General features: G+C 39.6%; 1 protein-coding gene across 3 annotated transcripts in view; it reads right to left on the bottom strand.

Annotated features, from left to right (window-relative positions):
- Nucleotides 1-13198, bottom strand: part of smg1 (SMG1 nonsense mediated mRNA decay associated PI3K related kinase) — a 138572-nt gene that overhangs the window by 107163 nt on the left and 18211 nt on the right. For 2 of the 3 annotated variants that reach the window (XM_015968926.3, XM_015968927.3), the window contains exons 4-8: nucleotides 12820-12956; nucleotides 12540-12598; nucleotides 10630-10843; nucleotides 3847-3972; nucleotides 3693-3765 (exon numbers count right to left, since the gene is read on the bottom strand). In XM_015968926.3, the coding sequence (XP_015824412.3) occupies nucleotides 3693-3765; nucleotides 3847-3972; nucleotides 10630-10843; nucleotides 12540-12598; nucleotides 12820-12956 (609 nt within the window). Of the gene's footprint in view, nucleotides 1-3692; nucleotides 3766-3846; nucleotides 3973-10629; nucleotides 10844-12539; nucleotides 12599-12819; nucleotides 12957-13198 lie in introns of those variants that run through there. The other variant, XM_070546966.1, reaches the window with a different exon arrangement.

The following is a 13198-nucleotide window of genomic DNA, read 5'->3' as shown; positions in this document are numbered from 1 at the left end:
GTAGAAAATGTTTGCCAAAAGATTTGTGCGATAATCAGATTTTTATTTTACTTCCACAAAAGTAATTTTAGATTAGATATTACAGAAAACGAGGAAGGCTTGCCAACGAATTAAAAATCTAACCCTCGTTAGTTACAAGTCAGAATGGCTCGCTGGCTGCGTGCAGGCGCTCAACTTTCAAGTGCGTGCGACATGTTGGAGACCCCTGCATTAAAGTATGGGCATGTCATGTTTGAGCAGATTTCTCAGAAGAAAGCCTAGGTAAGAAGAGGTTAACTGTACAATTCTTGCTTTATTCGTACATATTGCACACCTTTAAAGAGAAAAGGTTTGTTTCTCCTTTCCGCTTAAATTTCTAATCCAAAACCAAAATGAGGCAAAAAGAATACAGGCTGCTGATCAGGGCGGATTTAGGACTGAAGAAGATCCGGGGCTTAACAAACAAACACACACACACACACACACACACACTAGTCAACATCATATTTGTCTTGTACCACATAATTTTTAATCTGAAGCTACATATTAAGCATTTTCAGGGCAGAGTATTGTTCCTGTTAGTGTTTAGTGTGAGATGATAGTAAATATTCCCTTTCTTTCTCCAACAACTTTACCTGAGAGTAGGGCTGCAACAACGAATCGATAAATTCGATGAAAATCGATTACTAAAAGCGTTGGCAACGAATTGCGTCATCGATTCGTTGTGTCGCACAACTCTTCCAAAAGCGCCCCCCCTTCCCGCCCGCTGTTGCGCGCAGACAGATCAGTGCGAGGGAGAGCCGGCAGTTGTTTGGAAGAGGAACATGGCAGAAGCAGCGAGAGTCAAAAAAGTGAAAGCTTTTTAAGTTTGGGAGCATTTTCAGCTAAATCAGGCGAAGACATGCGTTACCTGCAACGTTTAGGTTAGACGGGATGATGCAGCGTCTTAAACGCAAGCATGTCGGGATCATCAGCGAGGAAGGAGAGAAGTCTGTGTCCGGGTAAATTAAAAACTTTTCAAAAGTTATTCATCCAAGTCCCGGATTATTACACAGGCTAGACATGCCCTAAGCTCGTAAAAAAAAGAGTCTAAAGTCGTGAGCGCGACGCTTATTAGATGAGCGGGGGGACTCGCGCTGCTGCGAACTGGTTCCGCCCAAGGCCGGATTAACTGGGCAATTGCCCAGGGCCCACGAACTCTAAAGGGCAGCAAGGGCACGAGCAAAATACTGTATCTATAATTTCCCGCTTTATGAGGACTATGGTGACCGTACGTTCCGTTTTCCCCGGACATGTCCACTTTTCACTCTCTGTCCGGCGCGTCCGGACTGGGGGTTCTTGTATTGATGAAAATGTCCGGCTTTTCATCCAGGAGCAGGGATCGAATTATGGGGGAGCTGTATATCCTACACATCCAGGAGAGCCGGAAAAAGTTTTCTATATTATATCATTTTTGGACTCTTTTGAGCAGAGAGCGCAGCGCGTTGTTGCGCAGCGATCCAGGCAGCTGCTTCCAGCGCACGGTCCATTCTCAAAGTGGCGCAACCAAAAAACTATAATTAGCACACGATCGTTCATGTCTGCACATGTTCTCTATTTTCTGTCTTATTTGTGCCTTCAGCGCTCTGCTACTGCGGAGCTCATCACCTGTGCTGCGGTGATGTCACCTCACGCAGCATCGAAAACGCGCTCTGCGCTTTGCGGTCAGGAGATCCCTTTGATCTGCTCAGAAGTAACTGATGAGGTGAAAAAGTAAGAATCCAGGCAGCAGTTTTTCTGGAGAATTAAGAGGAGATGCAGGAAGATGAGAAACAGACAGGACAGGAAAATAGTTAAATAAAAACAACAAAACAAAACAAAGTGTTGAAAAGTAAAATGTTGGTAGATTTATCTCCACTACACGTTTTTACCTATAAAACAATAAGTTACACACATGTAATATTTATAAATTTGATACTATTCAGATCACCTTCAACACTCAGTCACACACCCAGGGCCGTTTCAAGACATTCTGGGGGCCAAGGCAAAATGCCCCCCCCCCCCCCCCCCCCCCATAACTGGGCTCCCCAGAAGCCTCTGTGTAATCCGTACCCTCTCCAGTAGTGTTAGTTATACAGTGTTTATAAAAGCCCCTCAGGCATTACTGACATGTTCTAATATTATCAGATGAAAAACTAAATTATCAGACATGCTGTCTCATCTGCTTCTTTTCTAAACTTGCAGAAAGTAACAAAACCATTTGAAAGCCACTATTTGTGGATTCTATGAAAGTTTCCATGGAGTGTGTGACAACTTATTTTTTCAGTCATTTTTGGAAATAGTGATCAATTTTGATTAATTCACAGCCTATGTTTAATTACATTTAAAAATTAGTTGTTTGACATCCCCAGTTATAATACATGTCTACAGATGAGATCAAACAAAACAGATGAGAATTGCCCTTAAGCTGTTTAACTTGGACCAAGCGTTTTAGGTCACAGATAGATGTAGCTTAGGGTCTCTGTCTATACACCTTATAAGACAATTTAGGTGATGGCATGTTGTTTTTCTGCTATTGAACTGTTTTCTAATAATGTTGTGTTAAATAAAGTGAAGGAAGGAGAGAAATAACGTTTCCCTAGCAGTTTTTAAAAATTTCCCCATGTAATCCGATTAATCGATTAATCGTGTCGAGAACCCATCCGATTCATTGATTATCCAAATAATCGTTTGTTGCAGCCCTACCTGATAGTAAGCTAACTTTAGGCAAACCAGCAGCACAACAAATATTTTCAAATAAGACTCACAAACCTGAGTCAACACCAGTCTCATCAAAGCTGGGGTTCTGTCGTTGTACTTTTGGTCTAAAAAACATCCTTATGTCCATCTTCACTCATGCGATTCAGACAGAGTGTAGAAGAAGCCGGCTGCTGAAGGGCTTCTTCTTCAGTGGTGGAGGCTCAGGCAGGCTGTATACAAACTACTGCCAGCTGCTTCCTCTCTGTTGGACTTTGGTACTGCATGTTACTTCCGCTATTTAGATCCGGGGCTTTTCATGAAACATCAGGGGCTTCAGCCCAAGTAGCCGGGCCTAACGCCGTCCCTGCTGCTGATTACTCTGGACTCTACTGCATGCTTGTCAAACAGAAGACAAACCTGAGCAGGCAAATTAAAAGGGTTTTAAGTCAGTTCCAGGCTGTACAATAATTAAAGGAGTCATCACTTGTTACTATGGTGGCTCATCTTTTAGGCCATGAAAATAATTAGTATTGGAAAAATACATTTAAAAAAGTGCTTTTCTGAACCTTAGGCAGTCAACAACTGAGTAGCTCAAGCAAAACTCGCCTCGACATTTTCCGTTCTCCAGATTTCAGTAATGGAGACCCTCGACTGAATTTGAGGGTAAACGAAGCAGTGCGGGCTACAGCAGCATTGCTCTGCGCTGCCCATATATGGTACCGTACATCCTGCCTTTGTGACGACATCAAGGTCAGAACTCGAAATCTCGTTTTGGAGTGCATATGCTCGTGGCGTGCACGCTGGTTGAAGAAGCCAAGACTAAAAAACGGATCCAATGTTAAATATCGGCTTCCTGGCCAGTGAAAAATCATTAAGAAACCATTGTATACTTTTTAAAGTGGAAAAGTGAAAATTCCAGGTGAAACAAAATTTAAACCAGAGGTTTAGAATGCTGCCCAGCAAATCCTGGTGGGTCAATTAGGACCCAAGCTGACCTGAAACTTGCTGAGTGAGTGACTGCTTCTGTGTGTGGTCGATATGCCAGCCCACCAAGATGTCCACTGTATCCTATGGAAAAGGAGGAGATGGCAAACATCAGGAAACATTCTTATCTGACCCGTGTGCCTCAGCCATGAAACACTTGCTTACCCTGAAATTGGTGCTGAAAACATGAGGGTAGCAGCGAGCCACCTGGAGAATACACTTCACACTATGACAGAGGAGCTCTGGTGTGTCCACGTTCTCCAGAATGGACTGCAGGTTGCTCATCACAAGCTGAAAAACACAAAAACATATTTGCTTGTTTAAAGGAAACGCTCCAAGAGCTTCACTCTGATGAAATGCTACTCTCTAGTGACAGCGAGGGGTCGTGTTCTGGAGCCACTCTGCTCTACTGGTGTAAGGTTTAGTGATGTGCTAGTAAAAGGGTAGACAACGGACTTCCGGTATGGCGACAGAGTGAAACAGACGCAAGTGACAAGAGCTCCGTATAACCAACATAAACACGAACTAGAAAACGCCTGAACTGTAAAGGGAAAAATAAGGAAAAGGAAAAGCAACAATGAGCGGAGGTACAACGAATAAAGGGAAGAGCAAAAAGCAGCCAGAAGATCCAAGTAAGGACACAAAGCAGATGCTAACAGTGGGGGCTACAGGAGAGCTAACACGAGTAGCTAGTTTGGATAGCATTAGCCTCCAGATACGAACACTAACTGCCGAAATGAAGACCGAACTCCAGGCGAACAAAGAGGAGATTACAACAGAAATGAGAAAGGAGTTGACCGACTTCAAGAGAGATATTAATAAGCTACTTGATAATATGGACAAAGAAATTAAAGAACAAACGAAAAGGATACAAGACGGAGAAACACGAACGGAAGAGCTCGAACAATGGAGCTGTGAAGCTAACGAGGCCATACAGCACATGTTACAACAACAGAAATACATCGGAGACAAACTAGAGGACATCGAAGCAAGAGCAAGGAGGAACAACATAAGGGTGTATGGAATCAAAGAAAGTAAGGAAGTTAAACCATCCGAATTGAAGGAGACAATAGAAGAATGGCTCAAGAAAGAACTAGGATTAGAAGAAGATCTGCAAATACAAAGCGCACACAGAGCGCAGGCGCCCAAGCCGAAGGAAGGGCAGGCACCCAGATCCATAATAATACAATTCCAGCAAAGTAAAACGAAAGACATGATTCTGAACAAAGCTTGGGAGAAGGGGAAAAAAATTATGTTTGAGGGAGAGGGAGTGTATTTCGATCATGATTACACTGCAAAAGTACTGCAACAGAGAAAGGCGTATCTCCCAATAAAGAAGAAATTAAAAAGCATGAAAATTCGATTCCAAACGCCCTACACTAAAATGCGCATCTTCTGGGAAGACGGAATGAAGAGCTACAACAGCGCGGAGGAGGCGGTGAGGGACCTGAAGTCACGAGGATGCGCAGTGGAAGGACTCCAGATGGCAGAGGAAGAAATGCAAAAGAATAAAGAGGCTAATGCGAAGGGGCCGGCGAGCTGGAAAAAGGTGGGGGATAACGGAATGCTGAAGAACAGAGTCAGAGAACGTCTGCAAGAATACGAACTTAGGAGAAAAAAGACAGAGGGAGGGGAATAAATAAGGGGAAGTATCGCTCTAGGAAAATGAGGCGAACATGTATAAAGGTAAAAAGTTTAAAAATGTTGGTTAACGAGTGTCACTAGGCACGGTTTAGAGTGGAATGACTGAGACAGAAAGGGAGGTAGGGGGGCCCTTCTGGAAAGGAAGGCATTCCCCCCAGAGGAGGGGTAGAGAGTCACAAGAGGGCATCTCAACATGGAAGTTCAAAGGCAGTTACCTTGTAGCAACAGGTTCTAAGTTTGGTTGTTACAAGGAGGGGGTTCTTAAAGGGGGGCGGGGGTACTTTATTTACTTATTCTGTATCAGTATTTTTTTTATTTTTTTCTTTCTTTTTATGTATCTCAAGACTAGAAAGGCCATCTGCAAGGACAAAAGGGAGAACTTACTGAGAGAAAGGGCAAGACACAAGAAGAATAAGAAATGATGTATGATAAAAACCAGGAAATCAAAATAATGTCACTGAATGTAAATGGGCTGGGCAATCCAATAAAAAGAGCGAAAATAATAAATAAAATCAAAAAAGAAAAAATACAAATTAGTTTTCTACAAGAAACCCACCTATCACAGAAAGAACACGAAAAACTTAAAAAACTTGGGTTTAAAAATACATATTATAGTTCATGTCCCAATAGCCGGAAAAGAGGGGTGGCAATCTTAATATCTAATTCACAGAACTATGAAAATGTAAAAGAGGTCCGAGATAAAGAAGGCCGATTTATCATAATCAAAGGAAAGATAGAAAATGAGATGGTAACACTAGCCAATGTATACGCACCACCAGAAAGTAATAAACAATTTTATGAATATATACTAAATATGTTAGCAATGGAAATGGAGGGGGTTTGTATATGTGGGGGAGACTTTAATTTAATAATGAATTCCCAACTCGATACAACAAGTACTGCAACATATAAAAAAACACTAACCAAATTAATAAATACAATAACTAAAGAAATGGGACTTATAGATATATGGAGAGAAATTAATCCAGCGCAAAAGAACTATACCCACTACTCTGCTCATTATAAAACCTACTCGAGAATTGACTATTTTTTAATACAAAAAGAACATAGATATAAAATAAAGGAATGCGAAATAGGCGGGTCGGATCTATCAGATCATAATGCAATATATCTCAAAATTCAACTAAACAACAAAATTAAAAGGAAAACTTTATGGAAAATGAATACAGGAATACTTAATAATACAATAATGACAACACAGATCAGTAAAAATATTAAGGAATATTTGAGAGAAAATGATAATGGAGAAGTACAGCCAGATATACTGTGGGATGCGATGAAAGCAGTGATCAGAGGGAAATTAATTGCGATTACAAGCAAAATGAAAAGGGATAAGACTAAACAATATGAAAAACTTACAAAGGAACTAGAAGAAATGGAAAAGAAAGACAAACAGAAAACAGAAACAAAGACACGGGAACAAATAAAAAACATCAGGAACAAAATAAATGAAATGCACCAAAATGAAATAGAAATTAAGGCAAAATATTTAAAACAAAACTACTATGAAGCAGGGCCGAAAGCAATGAGGCTACTAGCAAGAAGAATAAGAAAACAACAAGAACAAAATAACATAAGTAAAATATGCAACCCGAAGACAAAAAAAATAACACACGAACCTAAAGAGATTGAAGAAATATTTAGGGAATATTATAAGGAACTATATACGCAACCGCTAGGAAGCAACAATAACAAAATAGAAGAATTCTTACAAAATTTAGATTTACCATCAATAGGGACAGAACAGAATAAGAATATTACAAAGACAATAACGGAAAAAGAAATAATAGAAGCAATAAATAAACTTAAAACAAATAAGGCACCAGGAAGCGATGGATACCCAGCAGAATGGTATAAAAAATTAAAGCAGGAACTTGTACCAATAATGCATAAAACATACAACTGGATTATGACCAACAATAAAATACCACCAACATGGCAAGAAGCTATTATCTCTGTAATACCTAAGCCACAGAAAAACAAAGAAGAAGCAACAAACTATAGACCGATTTCAATTCTTAATATAGACTACAAAATATATACAACAATAATAACTAATAGAATTAAAGGATTTCTTCCAGATATAATCAATGAGGATCAATGTGGCTTTGTTGTAGAGAGAAAAACACAAGATAACATACGACGAACACTGCACATAATACAAGAAATTAATTCCAAAAGAATACCGGCAACTATAATAAGCTTTGATGCAGAAAAGGCATTTGATAGGGTAAACTGGGAATTCCTATATGCAACATTAAAAAAATTTGGATTTAATGAACAGACAGTAAACTGTATTAAGGCCCTGTATACAGAACCAAGAGCACGAATTAAAATAAATGGATCAATAACAGATGAGATACAGATAACAAGAGGAACAAGACAGGGCTGTTGTCTCAGCCCTACTCTGTTCGCGCTATATATTGAACCTTTAGCACAGGCAATTAGACAGGAGGATGAAATAAAAGGAATAGAAATTAATAATAAGGAACATACCATAAGCCTCTTTGCAGACGATATATTAATATACATAAACAGTCCGACTAATAACCTAAGGAACCTATTGGGACTAATGAGAGCCTATGGGGAACACTCAGGATATAAGATTAACATACATAAAACACAGGCATTGTTATATGATCACACACTAAAAACAGAATTGATCAAATATAAGATTAAATGGGATAATACCCACATTAAGTACTTAGGAGTCAACATAACTAAAGACCTGAAGAATCTATTTCAACAAAATTATGAGGAATTAAATCAAACGATTAACGCAGACCTAAACAGATGGACATCCTATCCATTACAACTATACGACAGAATAAACATTATCAAAATGAATATCTTGCCACGACTCTTATATATGTTTCAATCCCTCCCAATACAAATACCAACAATACAATTCAATAAATGGAATAAACAATTATCAAGATTTATTTGGAAAAGCAAAAAACCAAGAATTAGAAGGTCTACCCTACAACTAGCAAAAGAACAGGGAGGGAGGGCTGTGCCAAATATATACCATTACTATCAGGCAGCACAAATAGCACCACTCATTGATTGGTGTGACCCGCAAAACTTGAACCACTGGAAAATAATAGAGACAAAGAGAAAGGAAATACCAATCCAAACATTACTGGGGGAAAATACCAGAAAAGAATACTGGACGAAAAATATTGAAAAACTGGACCCGATAACTAAGTTTAGTTTAGAAACCTGGTGGAACATAAGCAAGAAACTAAAAATAGAGGGAGAGCTAAGATTGCTAAGATGGATAGGGTGGGACTCGGACTTTGAACCTGGAAAAAGGGATAATAGATTCAAAAAATGGAATGAGACAGGAATGACAGCATTAGGAATAATTCAGAAAGAAGGGATGATAAACAGTTTCCAAGAATTGAAAGAAAAATTTGACGTGGAAAATAAGGATATGTTTAGATATTTACAACTAAGAGATTACTACACTAACAGAATTCAAAGGAAAATTCGAGGGAATAATCAAATAATAACAATGATGATCCAAACATATACAAATCCAGCACCTAAACGGAAATTATCCATAATATATAAAACATTATTGACGATAGAAAACCACTCAACACAGTATATCAAAGAAAAATGGGCAAAAGAAATTAGGGAAGAAATACTGGATGGGGAATGGGAGGAGATGTGGAAAACACAAAATAGGACAACACAATCACAAAAATGGAGGGAATTTGCCTGGCAGAACCAAATACGATACTTCAGCACACCGAAAATCATAAGTAAACAAATACAAAAACAAACGAGATGTTGGAGGAATTGTGGAAATATAGAATCCAATCACGCCCACATATTTTGGGAATGCAAGAACATAAAACCTTTTTGGAATCAAATATATGAGAACACCAAAATAATATTAGGATATTATTTTCCACAGACATTTAAATTAATGTACCTAGGATCCATACGGGAAGAAATAGCGGGGGGAGACCAATATCTGATGAGGATACTCATGATAGCAGCCAAGAAAGCCATCACTAGAAAATGGTCCAGACCAGAGACCCCAACAATAGAAGAATGGAAGACAATTGTTGGAGAAATACAGGAAATGGAGAAGCTGACATTTAGACTAAGACTGAAAGGGGAACAAATGCATAAACGATGGGCTAAATGGAGACATACAGATATATAGAACTGGAGAGAAAGAAGAAATCTGCAGATGAGCCGACCTTTTGATTTATTTATATATGGGTTTTTTTTTTTTTTTTTTTTAAATCTTTTTATTATTATTTTTTCTTTTTTATTTATTTTGTTTTTCTGTCGTCTTTTTTTTTTCTTTTCGTTTTGTATGCATTGTAAGTACTCAAAAGAAGGAGAAGAAAAATGAATGATTAGAAAGAGAAAACAAGCCAAGAAGATAGAAATAGAAAAACAGGTTAATCGGGGAAGGAAGAACAACGGACACGGAAGGGAATGAGAAGACAAGAAGACAAAGGTAAAGAATGGACAGAATAACGGCGGAAGAGCACAAACAAAGAAAGACTTCTAGAAAACGAACGAGGGGAAATGAACAGAACTCAATGTTAAAAAATATGATGAATGCTGAGTACGAAGGGGAATGTGTTTGTAAAGTAAAAGTTGATAAATAAAAAGTAAAAAAAAAAAAAAGGGTAGACAACGTCCTTCCCAAAGGGACGGTATCCAACATGTTTTAGTTGTTTCACTGCTTTAACACACCTGATTTTAATCTCCAGGTGATCAACAGGCTTCTGCAGAGCTTGATGAGCTGCTGAACAGGGGAATCAAGTATGCTGGAGCAAGGAAACAACAAAACCATGCTGGACACCGGCCCTTCAGCTACCCGTGGGCTAGTTTCTCTACAGACAAATATCTTGGTTGCCCAACTTTAAATTATAATGAAATCTTTTTAGGTTTTAGACTTAGAGCCTTTTTATAAGTAAATAACTTACGGCTGCATTTCTTTTTGTCTTTCAACATGAAAAAGGTTGATGCCTGATTAAAAAATGATAAAATATTTGTATTTTTGTAATTAGTTCTGACTGTAGAAGAGTGCTACTACATCTAACATCAAACCTGAAACCGGAAAGGGTTTGTTAATGTGTTAATCCTTTTAAACTGAGTTCTAGAAGGATTTATAGTATTCAAGTACTTGGACATGGTGTCGGCCCAATACCAAATTTACGGTATTTGCATTGGCACACCCCTGGCATAAACTTCTACTGTGATCAGATTCATCTCTAGTAAACATAACTCGAAGATACTGTGTGCATTTACCTGCATGATATGAGAGAAGGCCTTTCTCTCTCCTGCAGCCTCCAAAGCGTGCTGTGACCCAACAAGGTACAGCAGTTTTACCTCGTCACGACTGCTTGAATTGAACTTGAGAAAAAGCCACTTGAAGATGCGTTCAGCCTCGTAGCTCAGCACTGTGCACAGGAGACCTAAGCAGGATGCTGCTTCCTGACGCAACTCCCACAACAGCTTACTGCTGCAGATGGGAAAAAGTCAGAGAGAAAGGTACGCGGTAAATGGCTTGTATTTATGTGGCGCCTTCTAGATTCAACATTAACAGGCTGTTGATGATGAGCTATGATGTAGCCACAGCAGACCTGGAGATAACAAAACGAGGTGGGGGGAAATACCTAACTTGTCCTCTGCTTCTTGAATGCTAGACATGGTTAGAAAGGTTAAAGGAGGTGGGAACTTGTTTTATCATTACATTTCCAGTGGTCTCGAGTAGGAATGAATGCCTTGTAAGTTGTGCTCTGGGGAAGAAAAACACTTTTGCACCATTTTCATTAACTAAAAGTGAGAGCTGAGTTTCAGATGGCAGGATGTGGAGTCTTATTTCCTGATATTTGCACACCTCTCCTCTGACTGGTTACCAGCAACATGACTCTGACTCTGTTTGCTCTGTAATGTTGATGTTTTATCTCCACAAAGCCACACAAGCTATGGGCTGCTACAGGCTTAGGCTGCTGGAGGATACACTGACCACTTTCCACACTCTACTACTTTCCTCTACAATCTGCTCTTTAACTGTATTATTTCTGCTATTTCAGCTGTTAACTTTATTTTCTCTCTAAGTGTTTTTCTCCCCAGAAGAAGCTACAATGATGTTCTGCTGAGCTGTGGTGGCCTCATGGAGGGGGCCATCGACTAGCACACTGCTGCTAACCACTTAAACATTCTCACTCTCCTGATAATAACTTTTTACTCTCTTTGACGTTGGATGTGCTACTACTAGTTTAGCCGTTTAATTATAGATTCACTAGGATAAATACAATAAAGTTTATCTCTCGCCTAATAGAATATTTACTAAGAAATCACAGTGTAACCATGGACACATTGCTTGGTGTGTGTGTGTGTGCTTGTGTGTGTGTTCTGTCTTCTCCATCCTCAGTGAGTCATGGTACCTTGGTATAAATTAGGGTACGGATAAAGCATTTTTGACGAGTACGACACGAGTAAAACTCGTAAATATCTGTAATTACGCTGAAGGAAAATTCTCTCTCTCTCTCTCTCCCTCTCTCTCTCCCCCTCTCCCTCTCTCTCCCCCTCTCCCTCTCCCTCTCCCGCTCCCTCTCTCCCTCGTACTTAAATATTAATGTTCCGATTTTATTGAAAAACTTGTTCTGTAATAGTTCCTTTACTATTATTACTATAGATTCCATTAGTGCACACTGGGAGTGAAAGCTGTTAAATCGCAGACGGGTAAAAATGTTTACGTTAATTCTGATGGAAATGTGTCAGAACACAATGTTGACTGATGTTTGTTGCATTGGAATCTGACTGTACTCCCTGTTAGAAGAAAAGAGGCTTTTTAACTGGATCCCACTTAAAGCAACAAGACTGCAAAAGGGGTTCAAGAATTGTTTGAGAAACATAAGATATCTAATGCTTACTTGGCCTCCAAATTACCCATATCTCCATTTATTTTGTTGGATATACTTCACAGAATTCAGAATCTTTACACTTCAGAATGACGTCAGCCTCCAATGTGATGGATGAGTACTGAATAAATCCTGGGTGGACACCGGTTTGTAATTTGAGCTTGCTTTTATCTCTTTAAACAGAGAGACACTTCTTCAAGCGCAGGAGTGTGATGTAAAACACAAAACAAAAATAAAGTTACATGAAACACCTGAAAAGTGCTGCTTGACAAGCTTAAAGAAAATGTTTACCTCTCATTCAAAATGTCATTTAAGGTGCTGAGGATGGTGTCCAGCTGTTTGACCAGGGTCTGCGTTAGAGAAGGTACCAGCGGTTAAGACAGGGATTGATTTATCTGAACCACATTTATGCTACCAGCTACAAAGAAAATGTTCTAGCAGAAATCATGAAAACACCACATATACATGTGTCGCCCTCTGATTTGGGCCAGCACAACAGAAACTTGTATAGTTCAGTCTGCTGCACATTCATTTGGCTGCTGCTTCATAGAGCTAGACAATGTGAACAGACCACTTTGCTCTCGCTGTGGCTGATGAACTCCTTCAGCTGTTTTAGGGTGGCCAGCCGCCGATCCCGGTCATCCTCCCTGGAGACCCGACGCAGGAGATTGGCCAGTCGAGACTCCTCTGAGTGAGCCATCCCTCTGTCTGCAACAACACAACCAAAGATGTTGGACCTCAACATTTAAGTGTTAAATAGCTCCGTGTTTCCCAACCCTGGTCCTCAAGGCACACTGTCCAGCATGTTTTCCATGTTGCCTTTTCAAACACCAGTGCATCCCTGCTGTCAAGCAGCCGACTTAAATGAATGAGTGATAAACAGGCTTCTGCAGCCTTTGAAGTCCTCCTTATGCCAGGTTCACATCAGCTGCAAAGTTCACCCGCTGCCC

This window comes from Nothobranchius furzeri, chromosome 18 (genome assembly GCF_043380555.1).
Source record: "Nothobranchius furzeri strain GRZ-AD chromosome 18, NfurGRZ-RIMD1, whole genome shotgun sequence".
Taxonomy (NCBI): domain Eukaryota; kingdom Metazoa; phylum Chordata; class Actinopteri; order Cyprinodontiformes; family Nothobranchiidae; genus Nothobranchius; species Nothobranchius furzeri.
The sequence above is the reverse complement of the archived record's forward strand: the minus strand, read 5'-3'. Positions and strand labels throughout refer to the sequence as shown.